This window comes from Uloborus diversus, chromosome 4 (genome assembly GCF_026930045.1).
Source record: "Uloborus diversus isolate 005 chromosome 4, Udiv.v.3.1, whole genome shotgun sequence".
Taxonomy (NCBI): domain Eukaryota; kingdom Metazoa; phylum Arthropoda; class Arachnida; order Araneae; family Uloboridae; genus Uloborus; species Uloborus diversus.
This window is the reverse complement of record NC_072734.1, coordinates 140,328,515-140,353,986: the sequence shown is the minus strand read 5'-3', so window position 1 is coordinate 140,353,986 and position 25,472 is coordinate 140,328,515. Positions and strand designations below refer to the sequence as shown.

At 32.7% G+C, this 25,472-nt stretch overlaps 1 protein-coding gene across 3 annotated transcripts in view; it reads right to left on the bottom strand.

The window, feature by feature from the left end:
* LOC129220376 (D-ribitol-5-phosphate cytidylyltransferase-like) overlaps window positions 1-25,472 on the bottom strand; it is a 55,932-nt gene that overhangs the window by 6,941 nt on the left and 23,519 nt on the right. For all 3 annotated transcript variants that reach the window (XM_054854784.1, XM_054854783.1, XM_054854785.1), the window contains 6 exons: window positions 18,122-18,222; window positions 14,037-14,186; window positions 10,259-10,363; window positions 5,485-5,530; window positions 4,234-4,322; window positions 440-712 (listed from right to left, as the gene is read on the bottom strand). In XM_054854784.1, coding sequence (XP_054710759.1) covers window positions 440-712; window positions 4,234-4,322; window positions 5,485-5,530; window positions 10,259-10,363; window positions 14,037-14,186; window positions 18,122-18,222 — 764 coding nt within the window. The remainder of the gene's footprint in view (window positions 1-439; window positions 713-4,233; window positions 4,323-5,484; window positions 5,531-10,258; window positions 10,364-14,036; window positions 14,187-18,121; window positions 18,223-25,472) is intronic.

The window sequence follows — 25,472 nt, the reverse complement described above, 5'->3', positions numbered from 1 at the left end:
TTTACAAACTTTCAATAATTAATTTACCACTTAATATAAAATTTTTGTTAACTAATTTTAACTAATGGCTCTATTAATTTCAATTATTTAATTAATTTTAGTTAATTATCATATTTTAATAATCAGTTTTAATTGGATTTATCTTATCTTGTGTAACTATCAGCTACTAATTCTGCTTTAGCATGCCTCCTCTTTTGAAGTTCGTGCAACCTTGGACCCCCCCCTTAACAAAGTTCTAGCTACGTGCCTGTAAAAGTGCATATTGTCGTCCAGAGCAGCAGTAAGACATCTAATCCCAGGAAAAAATACTAAGACATCCTACTGTTGCTCTGAGGCGATGATATTGTATGTTTGAAAAATTAAATAAAGTACACAAATTGTTACAATCCCATTTTATGCATAATTCTAATGGAAAATATTAACATAAAATCACACTTACTTGTTCTAATACAATAAAATACACATGTATATTCAATGTCTTAAGAAATTTGGCAATGATCCGGGTATCTTTTTGAGTTTCAATGAAATTAAGTCTTGAATCAAAACCATTGAAGAATATATGAACAATGCTTGATAACCGAGTTGATTTATGTCCTTTATAAGCATGATTTAATTGTGCAACAACATCAAAAATGGTCTTCTTAGTAAATATTTGCACAGAATTTGAAAACTTGTCCAAAGATGATTCACTGAATTTTCCAAATACATTAACCTAAATAGAAGATAAACGTTCAAATAAACATATTATTTTCAGAAACACAAATAGTTTAAATTAAACTAAATACAAAAAAAAAAGAAATTTTAAGAAACACTCTCATTGGAGTAATGTCTAGAAAAAAACAAAAGGAGGTAACATGGTCTGGTATTTTTAATTTGATCATATTAAAGAAAGCTCACTAATAATAATTAATAATAACTAATTAATAATAAAACTATGTATGATAATAAAATTTATAGATCTCTACATAATATAAAATGAAGTCTCCAAAAAGCGTCTGTTTGAGCGCAAAGCTCCAGAACTATCTGGCCGATTTCGCTGAAATTTTCACAGCATCTTTCTTTTATCCCCGGAAAGGTTTGCAGACCAGTTCAAAAAAATTCGACGAGTAGTTCTTTTTTTATTCTAATTTAGGCCCAATTTTCACATGAATTCCCGAATATGGGGGTGAAAAATTAATTGCACATATTAATATTACATATCATTCGAAAGGGTAGAATTTTCCACCTTCCACGTAATTTGTTTCAATGTTCTAACTTAATTGTGGCGGAAAGTATTTTCGTTTTAACTCGATTTTTTTTAGGTTTAGCTGAAATTTAGATACTACTTTTTTCATTAAATCTATTAATAAAAAGTGAAGGAATTGTCCCACAGTTTTCTTTTTGACACCATTGGAAAAAACTATATTTTTTACTCCAGATCCATCTTGACCTATGGTCAAAAAACTACACTTCTATTTCATAAGGAAAGAAAGTTGCAAGCCTTTTTAAATAGAGTTCAAAAAAATCTCATTTCCATTCAAATTGTTAACCATTTTCTTTCGCATTTTAATTTCTTAAACTTGTTTTATTTTGTGTTTCCATGGTTATGTTTCTAAAAACCATCTTTCTCAATTTAATTTTTTAAAAGTATTTTAAGCCGTCATTGTTAAGGAGGGAAATTTTGCATGATGTTTTTTTTATTTATTTATTTAAGCCTGACTGTTGTATATACGACACTTGACACAATTTTTATTTTCAAGGTATACCGGGCAAAGCCGGGCAACGCAGCTAGTATCAATATAAATTAAATACATTTCTGCACCTCAGGGCCAGACTGACATAAGTCCAAAAGGCTATTACTGTATTGTATGTAGAACCTTACCTTATTCCAGGGGTGCCCATCCCCATTAAGAGCAAGGGCGTGCCCTCCTAAATGTTGCAAAGACCCCCACCCCAAAAAAGTGAAAAATGCCCATCAAAACAACCCCTTACCTAAAAATTTTAATGCTGCAATCTGCACCATGACCCCCCCCCCCCCCAAGTGGGCACCCCTGCTTATTTCGCATTGAGCCATATCAACGTATTTTTTTTTTTTTAATTTTTTACCAGTGTTTTAAGAGCCTAAGTCCCAACCTCTGTATTCACCAGACAAACATTTTTACATTCTTTCGCAAAGTTTAATAATGTGACTTATGTTAGACTGACATTAAGGTGCAGATTTTGGTCTAAACAAAAAGGCTCAAGCTTGATACCTGTACAGCATGTACACATAACCCTTTAGTCAGCAAGAACTAACCAAAAAGAATTTATCCACTAAAGGTGTTGTAAATAGTGATGTGCCGAATCATTAAAAAGTAGATCCGCGGATACGGATCATTAGTGTTAAGATCCGCGGATACGGATACGGATCTCAATTTTTTTTTGAACCCCATTTAACTATCCAAGTATAAAATTTGTTATGAAAGGTATTCCTGTCAGAATAATGGCAGTTCTTCACAAAATGTCAACTGCGGCAAAAATATAATCAAAACTATGATTTACTCTTTAAAGAAATCTCCTTTAAAATTGAGGGAGAGTTGGAAAGAATGGGTCAGCGCTGCAACAATGCTTAAATGGAACGGGAAAAATTATTTCTAGTTTACTTGGTAGATGTAGGATACAGGAGCAAGAGTGTAAAGCTGCTACTGGACAGGCTAGAAATAATTTTTCCCATTTTATTTCAGCATAAATGCAGCGCTGGCCCATTCCACCGAACTTCTAATACCGACGAAATACAGAGCCGGGAACACCTTTACAAACAGTAAATAGATAATTTAGTCTCACTTTTTTTAAAGGATGCCGAGAAAAACAAAAATGAAGAATAACAGAAACCCCAAATCAATAACAAAAACTAATATTAAATTAAAAAAACAAAACATGTCCCAGAGAGCCGACTTCATATTAGGATGAATTTCGCGGGTCAGAACACACATTTGTTAACAAATATGAACTGACAGCAGGTAAAAATTTTAAATCATTGAGCTTTTTCTCCTTATCTTCCGACTATGAAATTGCTACCAATCACACGTGTAAAGGCTTAGAAGCGCATTTAAAATTTATTAAACAAGATTATAGCTCCTACTGTATATAAGTTGGAAGTTTCAAACAAATATCAAACGCAGAAAATTTCGTTCTTTCAATTAAGGCCAACATTTTTAACGTACGGGTAAATTTTTACTACCATAATTGTGAAAAACATTAAATCGGTTTTTAATTAATATCTGCAGTAATTAAAGTTCTACAAAAACGAGGCCAAGCTAAGAACACTTTCGATCAAGTCACCTTTTGAACGAAAAATGAACTATCAAAATCGGTTCATCTGTTTGGGAGCTACGATTCCATAAAAAGACACACTGATACACACTTTTAAAACTTATTTCCCCTTCCTTTTTGCAACGGGGGGGGGGGGGGGGTACAAATTGACTTCTGAAATGATACCTTATAATTTAAATAGGGAATAAAACCTAATTTAAACGGAATTTAAGAGTCTTTTATTCAAATATTTAAAAATTTCTAGAATAGAAATGATCCAATTAAGATCCGTCAAAAAAGTAACGGATACGGATACAGATTTTTATTTTCCTTCAGATATCCGGAACATCACTAGTTGTAAAGAAATTTTCAAGGGAAGTTTTTTGGTCACAACAGTCCTTACACGTGTATTAACTATTGTATTAAGATTGGCAACAATGTTAAAACAAAGATCCATCAGAGGGGTGTTTTCCCCCAACTTTGCAGCGCTACCGACATTCCCCAATGATAGATTGGCCTTATGATGAGGATTTACCCTTTACGTATTGGCCAGCTTGATCACCAAACCTAACCCCATATGACTTTTTTATGAGGTTTCGTCAAGGATAGTGTTTGTACACCACCATTGCGTACAACATTGCAAGAACGGAAAGATCGCACATGCGTAGCATTTCGAAAAATTGACACTGGAACACCCCAAAATGTATGGTATAGATGCGAGTCGCATGACAGCGCACACATTGAACATTTGTGAGTGAAAAAAAAACTTTCACAGTTCACCTTCATTTTTATGTATCATTTATAGTGCTAAGTGTAATAGTTTATGAAATATAAATTTGTAAAAACATGATATTTTTTATGCTAACCCTGTATATTGTTTCTATATTCTGTATGATGATTCTCTTGATAAAATTGCGCTAACAAGGGTTTCGGCACTCATTAATGTAATCTAACTTTACTTACATTCTGAAAATTCTTACTAAGAGATGCTATTAATACAGGTAAGAACTCAGACTTGGGGCAGTCATTAGTGATCCCAACAGCTTGGTTTTCTGAAAAAACAATTTCACATATAAGCAATTTAATGCAAATAATTTCTGAGAAACAAAGCATCAAGTTGTTTCCAACAGATGAAAACAGTGAAATACACTCAAAACTCTAAAAATACGATGTGAGATTCAAAAAGTTAATGTACATAATAAAGACTCCTTTTAAATATTACAAATAGTAACGAATAAACACCTTTGTGTTTGAAAATTGAATGAATGAATTACCAAAGTTTTGACGTACAAAAATTGCAAATCACTGCAGCCAGGTGTTTTGATGTTACAAGGAACACCTTTTTGAATGCAAAGAAGAAATTCTTTTTCTAGGATGACTTTTCATCCAAAAGCTCACACTTCTTTGCATTGAAAAAGGTGTTCCTTGTAACACAGAAACCAGGGCTAGAAAAATCTTTCATATTTTACATGCCCTGCCTGGCTTGTTTGTCTAAAAGATACATGCCCGAATTTTTACATGCCCAGTTTTCCTTATCGTATATCAATAAAAGCATTCGAATTTGTCATACGGCATTAATTAGACGAATTATTTTTATATAAATCATAAAAAAATAGCTTGAATAAATAGTAAATAATAAGCTGTTGTTAAATTTAACAAAATTTAAATTGTATAACAGGAAGGATCGCTTCCACGCAAACCAGAAACAGCAAACAATCTTAGCAGTAGGGCTTGAAATAAATGTTGAGCTTAAAGTAAGGACACTAATTTTTCAATAAAATACGAAATAAAAAAGTTTTAGGGAAAAATATTTGATCAAAAAAATTATATGCCCAGCCGGACATGAAAGGGTAAAAGATTCATGCGGATAAAAGGGTAAAAGTTTCATGCAGTTCCGAGCATGTCGGGCAGTATAATTTTCGAGACCTGACTAAAACACGTGTCTGCAGTGATTTGTAAATTTGGGGCATCAAAACGTTGGCAATTCATTCATTTATTTACAAATAGTAGTTTAGTTAGTTTTTAAACCACATAAAATGAATTGACATAGAATCTCAAAAGTATAATTTCAACACTTTTTGTGACCTTTCAAGAACATTGATGCAAAAATAAAATGGTGTGTTAGACAAACAATACACTATCCATAAAAATCACAAGTTTTCAAGTTTACAAGTTTATAATGTAGAAGATAAGTAACATCATAAATATGTATACCTTTCACAACAGCTCTAGCAGCATGAATATCTTTCTGATGAGTAACCTAAATATTAAAAAGCAAAATAAAAATTTCATATAAAAAGTTTAAAAATAATTTTTATGAAGAGCAATGAAATGCAACTAAAAGTTAGTTGCATATGAAAAATAAACAAGCATCAAAAATTCCGAGCAAACAGTGACAGCCCTGTTATGACATCTAGAGACTACAGTTTCATTATTGTTTTGGGCTCATCAGTCTAGAATAGTCATAACCGAGCTGGAGCCAAATGTTTTCTCATTGACGCTGAGAATAGTTAAATAATGTCAGAAGGGTTCTTTCCCCATAACATATGCTGCAACAGTGGTGTTACTATAGGGTATACTCCATACAGGGGCGTAGCTAAGGGGGGGGGGGTTGGGGGACAACCCCCCCCCCTGAAACGTTAGTCTCAAAAAAAGAGAGAAAAAGAAGAGGGAAGAGAAAAAAAAGAAGAAAAAGAAAAAAAAATCACTACGACTTTTTTCTGTGTAACAAAGGTCAAAAATTCACTTCGCTCCCCCCCCCCCCCCAATGCCATTGAAAATCTGCTCCATGAGTGACCCTCAAGTATAAAGACGCCTCCCTCTGCTGCGACAATTTTTTGTTAATTGAGTGAAATTTGACACTTCGCTTTAGAAATGAGATTGTTTGTTAAATCCACGTATAGGCAGCCTTTCTTTGTCATAGATTCTGCAAATTGTTAAATATGTTTAATTTTATGAGCCGCGCAGTGGGAACATTGCATACAGTCGAATTTGTATATTTCGAATTTCACATTTAAAAAAAAGTCGAGATAAAGAGGTTTTGAATTACAGAGGCTTTAAGAAACTTTTTATAGAAATTTGAAATATGATGGTGAAAATTTGAAATCGATACTAAAGACAATATGGGCTCTTGATTAAAATTCCTCTTTATTAGTTTTGTTAGGTATTTATTCTATTATTACATTATTAAGTGCTTTATTGCGAGTTTAAGGAATCATTTTGACAGTAAAAGAAACTTTAAGCATAACTTTTTCAAGAAAAGTCTTTTATTGCTTTTTGGTCCCTGTTTTTTTTTTTTTTTTTTGGATTCATTACGTATCCTCTTGAGGTTAGCAATTGCAGCAAATCTAACTTGGCCAGTAGTCTACGATTTTCCTTTTTTCATCACTTGAAAAAAACTTATACTTTCTTTTCACTCCTATCATTTCGGTTTTCTAAGGAATCACAATTTTAAGAAAGAGAGCAACCAAAGAACAGTTCTAATCCAGATAACAGAGCGAAATGGCTTTTAACTTGAATTACCTTTAACCATGAACTTTAATGTTCATCTTAACATGCCAAACCTGTGAATTTCACCCCTTAACTCTTCTTCCAAGAAAGTGCGCGAAACGACTGTCCTTTGGTTAATCTTCCTGGAAAGCCTATTCGTGGAATGCATTTACTGCCTCCTCAGCTCTTGAAGACAATTCCTCTGTTTCTGAGTTGAAGAAAATAATTTTGTTTGCTGCTTTGAAGATCATTGGGCTTCGAATCCGAAAATGATAGCATAACCGGAATTCGAGACAATAGAGGTTTTTGTTGGTCTGGTCTCGTGTGTGTCATAGGTCATAGTCAAAACTACCTTTGCTAACCAGAGTGTCCATTGCAATCACATTGATTCTTCAGCCAGTATTTACTGCGTATTCTTTTGGAAACGTACAGTCTGTTTAAAGTAGTACATTCTAAGTGAAAGTTGTTGCATAATGAAATGAACAAGACCGATAACAAGCTCTTTTCAACTCAAAGAAAAAAATTAAAATGACGAAAAGGATTGCTCTAAAAAGATAAAGTTAACGTTGTCTGAAGAAAACGAAGTACAGTCTGCAAAGCAGCGTTAGTTCAATCGGACCCTTCTGAAGGTAATTTTATTTTAATTCAAAAGAAAAACTGCATAGCATTACATGAATAAAATGTTTAAAAACGAGATGAATCTAGATTATTTCTATTAGCTTGGTTCGAATTAAAAAGTAGAAAATAAAAAAAGACTTCTGTTTATAATACCCAAAAATTGCTGTTGCTCTCTAAAATAGATATTTATGTAAATTCTAAAGCAGCTAATAAAATTAAAAATAAATATCTTTATAGATATATCTTTATAAATATAATATCTTTATAGTCTGACCACCGATGTTATTGAAAGTCAAACATTCAGTTTACATGCGGAAATGGAAGTATCTATTAGCTTTCAGGGATGCCAGCTTTTGCAGATGTGTGTTAGCCTCTAAATTAAGCAGTCACACTGAAATGAACGGAACACGCTCATCAGATATTTGATTTCCCCCTGATTTGGATAGACTGGTTTTGACAAGACGTTGCTAGAAAATTTCATTTTAAATTAAATGGAGGAAAAAGAAAAAAAAATTTGAATTTTCCATAACATTAAAAAAATAAAAAATTCTTTGCTTTTGTTTTGCTTGACACAAGTATCGGAATTGGGGCACCCCATTCCAAAGTATGTAAGATTCACCTCTCTCTTATATTCTTTAATACTAAAAAAATTTACACACACACATATATATATATATACATATATATATATATATATATATATATATATATATATGTATATATATATATATACCATAAAAGAAGAACCCCCCCCCCCCCGAAAGTCGGGTCTAGCTACGCCTCTGTCCATATATGCATACTCACATATAAACATAGCTTATACCCTCAAGCTTCAAAAAATTTCATATTATGACATATTATGCATATGATCACATATATATTGTGCGTAATACATTGCTGGGAGTATACCCTCAGAAAAATTGATGGGAACATCACTGGTCTGAAAGTACTACATTTAAGGAAAATTGTCTCAATACTAGATTTTGTCAAAAGTTGGTAACATTCGAAAAGCTAGAAGAATAAATCTATTGCGAAAAGAAACTAGTATGTTGTGGCCATCGCGAAACTTTCTTCTATATTTTTCTTTTTTTTTTTTTTTCTGATCCCTCCCCATGCTTGACGAGGAAGCAATATTCCCAACAAAAACAAAATTACACATGCAAAAACTTGACGACTATCCCAATGTCTGAATTATTGCAAAAGCAAAGCAAAGAGCGAAAATTGAAAGTTATTTTAAAAGCCTTGCTTGAATTAATTACAAATATTTTATTTGTTAACAAACATAAGATGGCAACAGTTAAAAATTTTAAATCATTGAGATAATATTTCCGATCATTTCCATTCAATTAAAATCACGAGAAATACGCAGACGACAATCTATTACGATTTATCTTTCTTATTGTTGCATTAATAAAAATATTTTTATTCGCAAAAAAAAAAAAAAAAAAAAAAAAATCAACACCTCTTGGAGCGATCGGCGTCAAAATAGAACCAAAGCCTGTTTACATATGGATTCACATATATTCCAAATTTCAACCAGAACGTAGCATTACTTCTTGAGATAGGGTACTCAAAATGGAAAAAAAGAACGGGTGATTGCGCTACCCCCTTTTTAGCTGTTGACACCAAAATAAAATCAGCTCTTATACCCACTAAGGGCTACTTGCCGATAAATTTTTCTTTCATTCCGTTCATTATTTCTTGAGATATAGCAGTCACAATTGACGACAAAAAACGTTCTATAGCTCAACCCCCGTTTGAGTTATTGACACCAAAATTGAATCAGCAACTGTTCCTGTTAATGGCAACATATGGACCAAATTTTGTTTGATTCCGCCAATTACTTCCTGAGGAATAGCAAGCACGCGTAACTCAAAAAACGTCCCATTGCTCCACCCCCCTTGGAGGAATTCGCGCCAAAAACCAATGGGCACAAGTTCACATAGGGGCACATATGTGTACCAAATTTCGTTCGATTTCATGCGGTAGTTTTTGCTGTAGAGCGGCCACAAAAAACTGGTCACACACAGACGTGACACACATACATACACACACACATACATACATACACACACACAGACAGACAGACAGACATTTTCCAAAAATAGTCGAAATGGACTCAGCACACCTCAAAACGTTCGAATCCGTCAAAATTCGAAATTCGAAAATTTGCACGAATCCAATACTTTCTTCTATATATTAGATATAGAAGAAAGTAAAAATCAAATAGGATGAATCTAACATAATATAATTTTTGTCAGCACATTCTTTATGTTTTGATTCATCGCAAAAAATACCATAAACTCGTAGTTTCAAAATGACCAAGAGTCCACCCACTGACATGCAGATGCAATAAAGACAAAAAAAGGGGGGGGGGCTCAGTTTCATTGACTGGGTGACTGAATCTTGCCAAACTCAGTAGAAATGGGACCTTTGCTTCAAAAGTAGAAAGCAAAAATAGGGATAGCCTGATTAGAAGATTTTTAGTTAATGCCCGGGAAAGAAAGGTTTTTTTTTATAACCTTGAGTTAAATCTTAAAATTTACTCACAAATATTCATTTTAAAAAAAAATACAATGGTAAAAGTAATTACAGTTTGGCTATGTACGTGAATTGCATGCTTCTTTATTTTAATGAAAATATTTGAAAAAAAAAATCTATTGCACTAAAAATTTCAAAAATGCTTATTATGGAATTTTTTAACTACCTCCAGTCTTCTTTTGCACTTTTAAACTTTAAGCTCTGAATAGTAATATTAAAAAAATAACAATAAAGATGCTAAGACTAATGTACTGTTGATATCAAACAAAAGCCTAAAACATATTTCACAAATGTAATTTTTATGATAATTATTACACATGTAAAAGTAATATTAAAATACCTTCCACAAATTAGATGTGCCGGGCAACAGTTTGGCTCTGGTATCTGCATACATCTGTACCAAATGCAAACATTCAGTTCCATGTTCCATATCATAGTCTGAACACTAAAATGACCAATCCATAACGTTAATAACAATCATTTTTAACACTCTTAAGATTTGAAAAAAACATTTAGCAACTAAGCAAATGCGTATCTTATTTACAGTAATTATTTTTCTGTGATTGAAACTATTACCAAAATTTAATGAATGACTAATACATGGCGGAGAGTAAATGACTACGCAAAATGAAACCAAAAAACATTCACAAAATTGAAACAGGTCTGTTTTATAAAAATAATTTAAGTAAATAAAACAGTTTAAATGACAGTTAAAAGTGTTTTGGCTACAGATGCACTGAATACTCGGTTGGTATTTCATATACTGCATATTTGGCAGGCAAGTCGAATATTCGGTTCGGCTGAATATTTTAATCTTCAGCAACCGAATAGTAAAAAATTCACATTCGACAATAGGTAAACAAGCACACTTTTTTATACAATGAATAAAAGTTATACTACAGTTTAAAATGAATTAAAATAGCTACTTACTAACATAGTCACATTCAAAGTAGTTTTAACGTTTGCAACAACCTTCAGTTGTTAAATTACCAACTACCATTATCAATTATTCAATTTCTAAGGGGACTAAAGTAGCAGAAAATTACTTGAATAAAATGTAATGACATTTTAAGCAACTTGGGCTTTCATAAATGCAAGATTCTTTATTTATAAAATACAGTGCTGGGCAAAAGAACTGCAAGTTTGAGATGCCTAACATTTTTTCAAGCATTAGATTCCCAAAAATATTTTTTTTCCATTTCAACTGATACTTTTCTATGCTAAAACAGTTTAAAGATAAGCTATGATTAAGTTTCTGAACACAAATAGTTATTTAATTTCATTAAAAATATATTTAAAAAATGCTAAGGTTATCAAAATTGGAATCCAGTTTGGCTCTCTTCAAAAAAAGTGAAATAAAGATACAATTTCAAGTTACACTGAGCAGAAAAAATAATGAGTGAAACTGAATAGAAGAACATTATGCTTTTAGGCCGCCTCTCATTTGATAATGGTAGTCGCTTTTTCAGGCATGGAATTCATGAGGTTTTGGAGCATTCCTATTTCTATTTCAAGGTGCCAAACTTAATTTATTGTTTCCTTTTATTCTTTCTACATTTGCATTGCTATTACTATTTTTTCTACAAAAAAAACATTAGTTTAATTTCAAAAATAATATGGTTGGTGGCTTTTCTTTAAAAAAAAAAGATTGATTTCTCAAACTTGCAATACATTTGGCCAGTAATATAACATGTTACCATGATTATAAGTTATCAAATCATAGATTAAGAAATTTATCAAAATCTGTAGAATTGCAAAAAAACATAAACCAACTTACCCATTTACTATATTAATTTGCTTCTGCTTTAGTTTATATTATTTTTTATTTATTTTCAATAAATGATTATACTTAATGTAGATAAATTTAGGATGTTTATTAGGATTTAATTTACATTTCACAAAAGAGACAAAGTAGATGAACATTTTTTATTTGATATTGCCATAAAATCAAAATACAATCATTACAGTTAAAAAGGTTTAACCAAACATTCAATATTCGGCAGATTATTTGGTTAGAACTTTAACTAAACGCTCAGCATTCGGTGCATCTCTAGTTTTGACTATTAAATTCTCAAAAATTTCATTATTCGGCAAATTTTGCCTGACACTTTGGCAAAATGTGGAGTTTCATTCAGTAAAGGGGTGCCCATGAGTTCAACTCATAATTGTTAGCACTCAACAAACTACAAAAAAAAAACCTATTTTATATAGACCCCCTTTCAAAATTGTGAACAAACATCATTTTGTAATGACTTTGGAGCAGTGGTGCACACAAGGGGAGGGTCCAGGGGGTCCAGACCCCTCCTATAGCCCTTCAGTTTTTTGATCGACTATAATCCTATGTATGTAGCACATAAAATAATTCTGAGCAAGGGTAATGGTAGTTTCAGATTTAATAAATGAAAAAAATATAATTTATTTTTTCTCTTCCCTTCTTTTGGAGTAAGATATGAGAATGGTGGACCTTGGGTCCTAGACAACTCCCCCCCCCCCCCCTTTGAAAAATTCCTGTGTGTGCCACTGCTTTGGAGTACAACCATATGGTCAAGTTTTAATTAATGCTGTCTCTTCCGAGTTATGCAATAACCTGGCCATTAAAATTTTACAGAATAATATGTGATGCTGTGTGTGTTTTTCTTCCTTTATTTTAAATTAGCCTTCAATTTTCTACATTTATTTAAAGCATTGATATGTTTGGCCAAACAAAGGACTCCATTTCTTCATTAAATCTTGAATCTCATAAAATGTAGTCTTGTTAGTGGCTCTTGTTGTGTATATGTGTATGAGTGTAATTTGTCTACAGTAATTTTAAGACTTTGACTTAATATAAATATATATATTCCCTATTTTTTGCTCCTTGCAACCATTGAGAAGGAATAGATGGAGAGAGTGCAACCCTACTATCCTGATACGGCAACAGTACCTGGGGAGCAATTTCGAGTTGACCGTAACCGCTGAAGAAGTTTTCATTAGCTGAAGCCATGAACAACCTTTAACTGTAGACGGGAAAAATTAGATTTATAGTAATAGTGCAGTATTCTAGCATTGTAAACTGTGAGGAAAAAGCCACCACACCAGGAGGTCCAGTAACTTTTCCCTAGCATGTACGAATGTTTTTTACTTCTAAATAAAGAAAAAATAACATTTATATGCATTCAACGAGTACATATTCCACAGTTGCCTATAATTTTTAAATTTTTCTACTTATTTTATCTATAAAACTTATAAAACATTGTATATATTGAGTGCAAATAACATTTTAGTTTCATAAAAGCACTTTTTACTTATCTAGTAGTTATTTTAACGGCTCTTAAGCATTTCGTGTACATTTGCTTTGTTGGCGAGTATCTTCTCGCCAAGCTCCTGTGAACAGCAGATACGCAAGAATAAAGATTTGCTATTTATATGTTTCAATTTAAATACTAGTATTCCTGCGTATGAAATCATTTCAAAACATTGATAACAATACATATGAATCCATAAATTTTCAGTCAATAACAGAACACTTTCAACTATTTGTACATGCCCGTCATTTCAGGGAATAAACATCAAAATACATGAAAAATGCAATTACATTATATTTTAAAATCCGGAAAGAAGTGGGGAGAGGGAGTTTGAATGATAGGACTGTATTTGTATTCGTTATTTATTTATTTATTTATTATTATGCGGTAAAGGAGTTGGAGTCAGAGTTGCTCTGATTTGTAGCCTCGACTTCATAATAAGCGCCGCCGCGTCGTCTGAAAAATATTAAATGCCAAAAGAGCGATTGCATGCCAAAACACAACAACTTCCTAGCCAAACAAGTCATCTGACCTGGGAAACATTGGGTCCCAAGCTTATTTCACTGAGACATTTGCTGTAGCTCCCTCCATTAGTATTAATTCTCAATGTTTGCAACCTCATTCTTTTTTTATTGGTAGATGTTCATGACAGAATTTCTAAACTTTTTTTTCAACCAGCAAATCACTAAATATCCAATTTTTCAGAAACTTCAAAACAGATTCATCTCTGCACAGAATATTTCAACAATCACTTAAAAAATGCAACATATACATTTTACAGTAGGGAGGAGAAAAAAAATCAAAAACCAAACTAAGAAGGAAAAAGATACTTACTTCTGAGTATGCTTTAGTTAAAATGTCAAACTGAAATGCCTGTGGCATTTCACTAGCTTTAAATTTATTCCTATCTAATGAACATTCTAAAAAGCCTTCTTCATCAGCAGCTATCACAGTTGAAACCAAAGGGCACATCACACCAGCTGCCTAAAAATATTGAAATTACAAAATAAATAAGTAATTAAACTTTTGAATTATCAATTCAAATTTTTCATTATAAATACACTTCATACAATATTAAAACACCTATATTATTTTTTAAAAAATGAGCAGTTAAAGTTAAAGATACCCTACTTAGACCTAAATAGAGCAAATTCTAATAGATATATGCTATTGGAACATAGCATATGAACTATGAGGAAAAGAAATCTACAATAAAAATTAATTTCAAATAGTATGTTAGATAATATTTTTTTGCCACACATGTTCAAAATCTAAAATTTAAATTAAAATACAAAAGAAAAAGTCTTTTTTTTTTTCAACTTTAATAGTTCCATTTAGTAACTGTCATCACAACTGTAATTGCTACTCTGTAATCGTAGTCAACACGATAATAGGCTAATTTTTTTAAGTCATTTAAGTCCATTATTGTCAAAATTGTAAACATAATCATGTACTTTCACAATTGATTACAAATTCTTTGTAATTAATTCCAAACACATAAATGTAAACATTTAATCAATATTAATCGACTTTTACATTTCTTAGTTTAATTTTTAACTAATTGGGGTAATTGTTGCCCCAGAGTTCAAAAATCTAGAAAACTGCCAAAAAGTAACATAAGATCAAACCTAGATAAAAATTTAAAACTCTCTGTGAACTCAAATGCTATCGTTAACTTTTCAGCAAAAAGAAACCAAAAACCCCACTGCGCACCTGCCATCTAATACTGCCCAAAAGCAAAACCTTTAAGTTCCAATGCAAGTAAAGTGCCACTATGAAAACAGCAGCAGCTAAAACATTATGAATATATTTTTTAATGTCATCTCCATGTCACAGTTTCATATGTGACAGAAGCTATTCCCACACAAGTAGCAAAATCAAAAAATGCTACAAAAAAAAGTAGAGTAAAGAAAATAGTAAAAACAAAATGGCAACTTTTGAAAACTTTTTGTGAACCCTTGTTCATCTATATTATCAGGGTCTGCATACATAAGATTGTTATGTATTCTTTTCTTCCCCCTTCTTTTCTTAAAAGTACAAAAGTTAAGTGTCTTACAACTAGCCTATCTACATTTCTCCTAAAAACCCTTGACAAAAAAAAAAAAAGAGTTGCACAACTACTCTTGTTATTACATAGATTTCAAATATGAATATTGAGGCTAGACTCATGAAAAATTATGAATACACAGAAAACAAATCATTCATCACTGAAAAGTGAACTGAAAAAAACAAATATGGCAATCTGCATGCTTTCCAGGACAAAATCACAACTGCAGTTTTTAAGAAAGCATAAGTGAATCGATCATTTCAGAAAGGGAGTAAGTCCCACTACTGCAACTTCTTGGGAATCAATAAAAAATGATTATTTCATTCAGAAATGAACTAAATTCTACAAAAAAATTTATGACTAATCTAGCCACAAGTAGGGTCATTACCTCGCCTTAAATTACTCTTCCTTTTGTCAATGAAATGAATTTAAAATGTTTTTTTAATTTGGATTTATGCTCTTCCTGCAATAAATATCCTGAAAGGCTAGTTTAGAGTGATGAAAATGTAAATCAAGGGAAACAAATTTGTTTCAAACTGTTTTATGATAATAAAAAATAATATAACAAAGTGACAAAAATTATTAGTGAAGTCTGTGTTTATAAATCCATTATCTTAAGAAAATACATCTTGTATTTCCCTCTTTCTCTCGTCTTGTTTTTGTGAAATAATAAAGTCTGGTGAAAAAAACTAAAAAAATATAAAAACTAACAAACTGAGAAAAAAAGCAAAAGTTTTACACACATGTGTATAAAATTATATTCATATTCATCAAATACATCCTCCATAGAAATCTTCTATTTCTATCCTTCTCTTGTCTAGTTTTGTGTACCAAGTTCCATGTACATATTAGTATATGTTCAAAATTGCACTGAATAATCATTTTGATATCAGTTATTTCTTCCTACACTATGAAAATATACTCAATATTGGCAAAGGTAGTTCAGCCGACAAGCATTACTTTGCAATATGCTCTTGAAAGTCGTCTCTAAAATAGCTAGCCTGAAACCATTTCTTTTATGTTCTATCGAATATTTAAACATCATGAATGTTGATAATTGAAAACATTTTTCTCCCAGTAGAATCTTTTTCCAAAATCTCAATTTGGGTGATAAGACTTCTTAAAAAATGAAGGGCACCTGTTTTAGCAGTTACAGATTTCATTGTTTTCAACAGATTTGACGGGAATCTTGATGAAATTTCAGGATTTCACTTATACGAGATTGGATTTCGCATGGTAATAATCTGTCATATCTGTTTAACATTCGTTTTACTGTCCCAAAATTCCAGTCACAAAGGACATAGGAATGTCCTCCCAGAAGAAAGTCATCAGCAATTTCGTTAAATTTCTTCAGTGTTATTTCTAGAAAAGTCTCCTGCAGCGCTATTCTTATTTCAACCAGTGTGTATCTCACTGGAAGTATATACAGTTTTTTTACAATTCCTAGAGTGATGTTAATAAAATCCCTGATAAATTAGAGAATTTCATTCTAATTCTTTGATTTTGAATCCCCAATAAACAACCAAACTGACGAACCTACAATTACCGTAATTATGCTAGATCAAAGGAGTTTGGTTTTTAATTCATTACGCCAAAAACATAGTTCTTCTATGATCTAGCCTTGTACTCACATTGCGTCTTACTATTCCTTCATTCGCGTTTAGTGCAGAAAGGGCATAAGTCCGGGCCTTATGCCCTTTCTGCACTAAACAAAAAATGTGACTCCTAAATAAAGTGCTTTTTTGAGCAAGGATTGACTTCCCTGCTACACTAGTCGATTTTTCAACATACAAACACGGGAAAACCACAGCTAACTCAATTTTGAAAAAATGTGACTTATGCCCTTTCTGAAATAATTAATTCAAGTGAGCATGGCTTAATTTCTAAGTATTTTAGTGAGAATTTGACTCTAAACCTCTCGCTTTTAGCTATGTGACAGATTGGTTGCATTTTTGTCAAAAATTATTCATTAACTTCACAAAAAATATATATTTACTAGCTACGTTGCCCGGCTTTGTACAGTCCACCTAGAAAATAAAAGTTCTGTCAAGTGACGCGTGTCCAACAATTAGGCTTGAATAAAAAACAAAAAAATTGTAAAATTTTGCCGCAGATTTCAGAAAAATAACCAAGCAGTAAACGTTTTAAATCCCCCCGATAACAGGAGAAGCCTTTAAAACAAAACCCAGAATTTTATTTGCTCATATTGGAGACAAAAAATGGCAACAGATTTTTTTGTCTCAATGACTTTCTTCACGCTATAAATTTTAATAAAAGCATTGTTGCAAAAAGTTGAGATGAAACACTGAATAATAATTTGAATGGAGGAAAGACTTCGAAAAATAGGGATTTTTTGTCGAAATCCAAGTGTCATTACTAATAGCTTTTAATTGATGTATCCGCTAATTATTATCGGAGGATCATGTTAAATAGCCAAACATAAAGATGGAAAGATTACGAATCCATCGATGCCTGGTTTGATGGTCAGTTCACTGTCGTTTGAGAGAGGAAACTTGGACATAGATGACAACATAGATACATAGGTACAAGCATAGACAGATACGCTCAGTTTTTAATTATATAAGATGGTTTTGTTATTTTCCCATACAATATCATAGCAAAACAACTGACTCAGAGACTTTTTTTTTTTTCAGTAGCCAGAGTTGAAAACAAAATTTAGATTTTAAACCCTATAAAATGTCAAATACGCAAGGTAGCAAAGAACAAAATTTATTCATATAAAATGTACTTAAGACCATTTGAATGCTTAATAGCAAATCAAATGATGAATGAAAAATTCAGAAATTATAATTTTAAAAAAAAGAAAAAATATATGACAAATAAATATACTCATTATATTTAATTAACTGACACCATGCTTTTTTGCAGCTAAAACCACATCACATATGATATCTTCTGAAAAGAATGGCCTGACACCATCATGAATTACAACAATTTCAGGCAGAACATCACCTAAAATAAAAATAATAAACTTTTTAGCTACTTATAACATGATATATTAATACTATACAGGAATATAAGCACTTATTCCTTCTGAAAAAAAAAACTTGACAGTATGGACTAAATTTTAAGAGAGGAAAGGATGTTTAGTGCCTTACTTAAATGTGAAAAGAGTAATTAGTATGCTAAATAAGATAATAGTCTGAAATTTAAGCAAAAATATAACTTTTAGACTACATAATAATTAAGTACAGAAAAGACATTCAAAAAAGACAAAAGTCAAATGCGAAGTAAAACTTAAAACAAAACTTCTGACGTGAGAAAAAACAAACTAGCATTCAAAATTCAGAACTGGGCATCACCCATATTTTTAAGGCATTTAAAAAAAAAATACATTTGATTCCCATTTTAATAAAGTCTAAAAGATCAACAAAATCATTTCAATGTAACAAAATCCCTTTATACAGATATTACGAATGTTGACATTGTCCCTATGCAATTTGAGTTGGGAATAGCTTAATTCTTTGCTAAAATCAGATTTTGGCTGTAGCAGACTTTGCAAAAATGTGATTTGATTGTCTTGTGATATGAACCCTCTGTTCAAAGCCCATTTTATTTACCGTTTTTGAAAATTGTACACACAGAAAAAGTAAATTGTAAAATTAATTTAAAGCAGAGGATGGAATAAAAAACTATGGGAAATGAGATTGCTTCATTTAAACAAACTGTCATCAATGATAATTTTGATTAAATAAAGGGATTTCATATTTTTTGACGCAATTTAGAAATAGGTAAAATTTATTGACAATTATTTAAAATAATAAAAAAAAAATAGTTTTAAAATAAAGAGAGCCAAGTCTCTTGAAACAATAGCCTCTAATAGAGAACAGTGACAATTGATATAACAACAAAGTCACCAGAAGAAGTTATTAAAACCCAGCGATGCCTTGAAATGAAATGAAATTAAAGAAAGAGAGGCTCTACCTTACTGAGCTAAGCGACCAGAAGTCTATTGTACTAATCAACAAACAGAAATCTTAAAAAGATGAAGTGGCAGAAGCAAAATTCAGCAAACATCTAATATGAATGTCATGAATCTCCCACAGTTTGAGGAAATAATGACCGAGGTGCTCAAATCAGGCAGAAAACATCTCAATCGCACAGGTTGTGAGTGATATAGAGGGAGCATGGCTCTAGAGTACCAGACAATGGAACTGTAGGGGATAATAATTTGATAGGACAAATGACCATCTTTTAGACATCATCATGGGTGCAAGTTTGGTGATGTGTCCAAGACGGAAAATATTTTTAGCCCCCCCCCCCCCCCCCAAGCATGCGAGCTTAAGGAAAACATTTATGTATAAATGTTGTAGATTTTAATTATGTCAGTTTTGGAATCTTGGTTTGATTTGTATTTAAAGATTTTAACTTTTCTAACAACATGAACCTAGTTTAAATGATAATATTTAAGCGTTTTGATATCGTAATTCCAAAAACCTAACAGTCGCCAATAATGGGGGAGGGGTGTCTGGGCTCTCCCCCAGAACTTTTTTAAAATTGAAGTCCAAAAAATGCAATAGTAGGCCATTTTGGTAAAGTTCAGGGAAAGGAGAGGTTGTGACTCTGACATTCTTTTCTAACTGTTGGTCCCAAATTCACAATATTGGGAAAACTTCAAAAATATTAGAGAAAGAAGAGGGGGGGCGCTGCGGGCTCTCCCCGAAATTGAGGTTTTAAAAATGAAATTGTACTCTATCTTTCACAACATGTTATACGCTTTTTGAATGCATTATCGAAGGGATGAAGTTCAGGAACTCTCCTCCGGCAATATTTCGAAATTAAAGTTACAAAAACGCAATTTTAGACAATGTTGAATAATGTTAGGGGTAAAAGCGTTTGGCACTTACCGCCATTAGTTTTTTTACGATCGTAAACATTTTTATTGCAGCAATAACATTGTTTGGGACATAAGATTTTCACTTTTGCAATATAAATCAGTTCTGATCGTCTACCTATGGTACCGCCATCAAACCAGAAAAGAAGAAAAGGAGAGGAAAAGGTATGGGCGACTAATGATAATGAACTGGCACCATTCCCCCACAGTCTTCATTTTAAAAAGAATTCTTTTATAAGATAGCAGGTGGTGAAATTAGCAATAAAAAAACCGCTTCAGTGAAGTAGATATATTTTTTAAACGAAGTACACTTTCCAATATTCATTAATTTAAAAAAAGCAATAGGAGAACTGAATCTTCACCCCAGGGAGGGCCGTCGAATCCCATCAATCTTAAGGCACTTAAATATATTTCAGCTTCGAAAAAGTTTCGTAAGAGAACTCCGAAACCACTTCCTCTGAGTTCACCACATATATCCTAAATTTGAGTTTTTAAGACTTCAGTTTCTAGGAACAGTACCCCCCTTACCTATATACATGACTTATGACCGTCTGAAAGTTTTAAAACTGTAATTTCTGAAACTTTTTGAAACAAGCTTCCTAATACTCCGTTCCTTCTTAAGTCCTCCAAAGATAGCCCAAAACAGAGCTCTTAAAATTTCAGAAACCAAAACATTTCGGGCTGGGCGGCAGAATACACCCCTTTTCCACCTCTCCCCTTGTGTTTACTGAAAGCAGTGTAAGTTTGTGTTTAAGATTTATTTTTCCATTGAAAAGCAACTCCCCTCCCCACATCACCAAAGACAACCCAAAGTTTTAATTTTTCAATTTCGAAAATGTTTCAAGAAAGACCCCCGAATTCCCTAACTCTTAACTCACTCAAAAATAGCCAAAATAGCATTGCACGACTTCAGCATGGAGAAATTTTCAATGCCCTCCTCGATTCCATTAAGTCATTTAAGTGTAGATTCAACTTCCTTAAGTCATTTAAGTGTAGACTCAACTTCCTTAAGTCATTTAAGTATAGCCTCAAATTGTTTTTAATACATCAGCTACAAAACATTTTCAGATTAGAATACCAAAACCATCTCATAAATTCACCAATGATTGCCTAAATTAGTGTTTTTAGGACTTCAGTTTCCGATTTTTTTTTTTTTAACCTCCTCCTCCCCACTTATACATCATTAAAACAGTCTAATCATTTGACTTAATTTTTAATAGTTTGCAAAGGAGAAATCCCGAACCACTCCCAGCTTCAAAAATGGCTTTCAATTCAGTTTATCGATATTTTATTCTAAAGCCCTTGAGAACCCCCTCCCCCCCCCCCCTAGATTGTCCAAAATATAAACGTTTTAAGATCACAGTATCGTCGGTTAATTTGCGGACTTACCCTTACTTATTGCAAGAGCAGCGTTTTTTCGCAAAATCGTGCTGCCGTTATTCCCCCCTCCCCCCCGTTTACCTTCACGCTCTCTCTCTCTTCCCACTCCCTCATATTTCCATTCTAGCGAGTGTTAGATTGAAAGACAGTAGAATTTAGTGATTCCTCAAGTTTTAGAATATTTTACCAGAAACATGTTAAAAATGCAGGTACAGTTGCCCATTGGTGTTTCAAACCAGCTTGAAATTTCCCGCCGATTCTTTCCAAAATTCCCATTTTGACTAAAATCTTCGAAATCCCTGATAGTTTCCATTTTACCTGGGATGTGGACGCCCATTGCTTTGGCGTAAACATTTCATCCCGTCAGCAATCACTCTCAATCGGTGGTTCAGATTCAACTATAAGACATTTCAAGAGCGCACATAATTTTCATTAATGCGTATAAAGTTAGCAAAAAAAATGCGACTGAAGAAAAAACGAAAGGACGATCAAAAATGCAAGAGAAAAGGCTAAATTTTCAAATGAGACGATTAATTCGAAAAATCTGGGAGATTAGCGAGCAACTCCGCGGTCTGCAGTTGGAAATAACAGAGCAACCTAAGAAAAGTCAAACTGCGCAAGTCTAATAAAAGCTACTCCTTCAAAAGCACATTCCAAACAAAACAAGTCCATGTCGGAAAATCGAGGGAATGTCGATGTAAATTGGTGGTTATGGAACGGCACAGTAATTAAAGCATATTTTTCAAACACTCGATTTTTCTTTTTTGAGTAAAAAGTGAAGGAAAGTCATCAAATTTCTTTCCGTCTCGACCTCCGTCTCGGAAATTTTGTCCAAGACGGAAATCCGTCCTGAGATGGAAGGTCTTGCACCCATGGACATCATGGACATCCTTGGGACTGAGCCCCAGGTTCTCTCAATAACTCTCTTACTAAATCAAAAGATTTTACTAGCCTTAGCCAGAATGTAAGTAATTTTTTTTTTCCAGTTCAACTTGAAATCGAAGTCAACCCCAAAGTACTTAACCTCCACAGAACAAGTAAGAGTTTGACCAAAGAACTTAATACCACACACCAGAATTGCTCTCTTATGGATGAAAGCAACCATAGTGGTTTTATAAGGATTTAAACAGAGGCCCTCAGACAGACTCCATCTCTCTCTCTCCTAGAGATGTACCGAGTAGCACTTTGGCCGAGTAGCCGAGTACCGAGTACTCGGCCTTTTACTACTCGGCCGAGTACCGAGTTACCGAGTAACTCGGCCTTTCACTACTCGGCCGAGTTTCCCAGTACCAATTATGTAGAAAGAAGGACCACCGACACACACCGATGAATTTTGAACTTATTGAAATAGTAGTATAGACCTCCTTGTCCATATAATAGTTTTTAAACTAAATTCCTGCTGAAATTTAACTACAAAATTTTGCAAAAATAATATTTTTTAAACTAAACATGAATAAATAAAAGGTATGACTTATCAAGTTGGAATTAAAACAAATTATACAAATTTATTCATTATAGGTCTAGTTTGCTAAACATAAATAATTTTTAAAAGCAAAAAAACAAATGTGCAGGAACACTGCAGACACGTTTTTCTGTGTTACAAGGATTGTCTTTTCAGTGCATAACATGTGAACTAAAGAATGTAAAGTCATACGACAAAAAATTCGACTTTTGCCGGATGCCTTTAAATCAACGAGCTCACATTTTGTGCATTGAAAAAGATATTCCTCGTAACACCAAAACACGTGTCTGCAGTGATCCTGCACTGTGCTTCTAACGTTGTTTTATTTCCTTTTATTTTTAAAGCTAAGGTATTTTTATATATCTTATAACTAATTTTAGTTTGTAGCAAAAATTCCATATTTGCACAATTTTTAACAAAAAAGTTTTATTAACTTTCGAGACATTCGAACCAAGATTTATTCCATTGAAGTATTTCATACTTCATTATTCTCAAAATTTAAATTTGAATTGTAAATGGTTGCAGAAAATTATATATGCTTGAGCTTTTTTGTAAATTTTAATGTATTCAATTTTTTGCAACTACTCGGTATTGGCCGAGTATCTGATCAAAATTTGGCCGAGTACCGAGTACTCGGCATATTGGCCGAGTAGGTCGAGTACCGAGTAGTTACCGAGTACTCAGTACGTCTCTACTCTCTCCACACATTTTATTTCTATGATAAAATGGAGGAAACAGTGTTGATAAACTTTCCTCTGGCCACAACAGTGACATCATCAGCATAACTGATGCAAGAAAGGGCAGAAGTAGTGATGCCTTCCAGAAGAAAATCAACGGCTGGATACCAAAGAATAGGTGAGAGAATACCACCCTGTAGACATCTAGGATTGGCGAGAACAGTTACAGTTTCACCAGAAACAGAAGCACTTACATGCCTAAAAGACAACATATTTTTCAGCCAATTAATAATACTGCCATGAGCAGATAAAAGGCAGTAACTGCAATTTTTTTTTTTTTTTTTTTTTTTGCATTTTTGACATTAATTGTACGTTAGTTTTACTGTACGAGCTTGATCAACTGGCCCCCGCTGAAAAAAAAAGGCATGAAAAAAATATTCAACTTCAACATTTTCCTATTGTTAGTATTGAATCCCTCATACCTTTCTTCAAATATCTCGAAAACTCATTCCTGCAGATACTACCATTTACCTGCCTACAGCAGAAGTTTCGTCAATGCTTCTGTTACCAAGGGCCCAAAAGTAGCTGTGGGGGACTCTATCAAAGGCCATTTCCATATCAAGGAAAACAGCCAGAGATGCTATCTTGTCATTTGACAAATGTTCCAAAATTTAGGAAAAGTTGTAGAGAGTATTGTCAAATAGGCCTTGAATGCAGTTCTTGAGTGCATGGAATTTACATTAAGATTGACCTCTGGTTTGTGATTACTTGATGGTTTAAAGATGGATCCCTCAGGAAAAGCATGAGCTATTGGTAAGTACCTTTTCTTCATTCACTTTCTTTGACATTATAGCTAATTTTTAATTATGTATAAAATATTAAACACGCTTCTTTAGCTAAAACTTGCTATATCATTTGAGTAACAAATTCTTGGTTGGAATATAAAGTTAACCTAAGTACTTGCAGTTGGAAATTATTTTTCCATTTACTGTGGAAGATAAAAAAGAAAAAACACTTATCAGTAAGATAAATAAATACCTTTGTGCTGAACAGTAAAGTAAGAAAAACAACTTTTAAAAAAGCAGTTGGATGTCTTTTCATCCATAAGCTCATTACTTTTTGCATTGAAAAAGGCATTCCCTGTAACGCCGAAACACGTGTCTGTCGTAATTGGCAAATTTGTGCTTTTTTTAACTTTGTTTTTCTTACTTTACTTATCAGTAATTTAAAAAATTGGTTTTGGTCAATATGTTACTGACACAGATGTTTTAACATTGTAGATCAATGTCATATCTCTGACTGTGAAAGTATATAACTAGAATTTGAAGAATATAAAACATAAAGTAATTAATTGCAAGATTTTTTACAAAAGGAAAAGAATAATTGCCTTAAATACTTTTTTTTTTCCAGAACATAATCATTTTACACCAACAAGCACTTTAAAAATTCCTTACTGTTTCTTCTCTGAGATGGCCAAAAAGATACTTGAGGTTCATTCCTCACCAAGGGTCTGGCCAGAGGAAATGTAGGTCCTTTTAAGGACCCTTCACAAAAATCTAATTAGTTAAAAAGGATTCTTCACAAAATTCTAATTAGTTAAAAAGGACCCTTCACAAAATTTTGATTGACCAAATCGGACCTTTAATGGACTAATTTTTTAATAAATGAGTACGCAAACCAGAAATATAATCTATATTGATGGATAAGTTTTGGTTTACATCTTGAAATTTCACAAAGATTTGATTCCCCCCCCCCCCTTTTTTTTTTTTTTTATTTCCAAAAATGGGACCCTGTTAAAAATCCTGGACAGACCCCTGCTCAATATAAAAACACAGAAATTTTTGCAGTG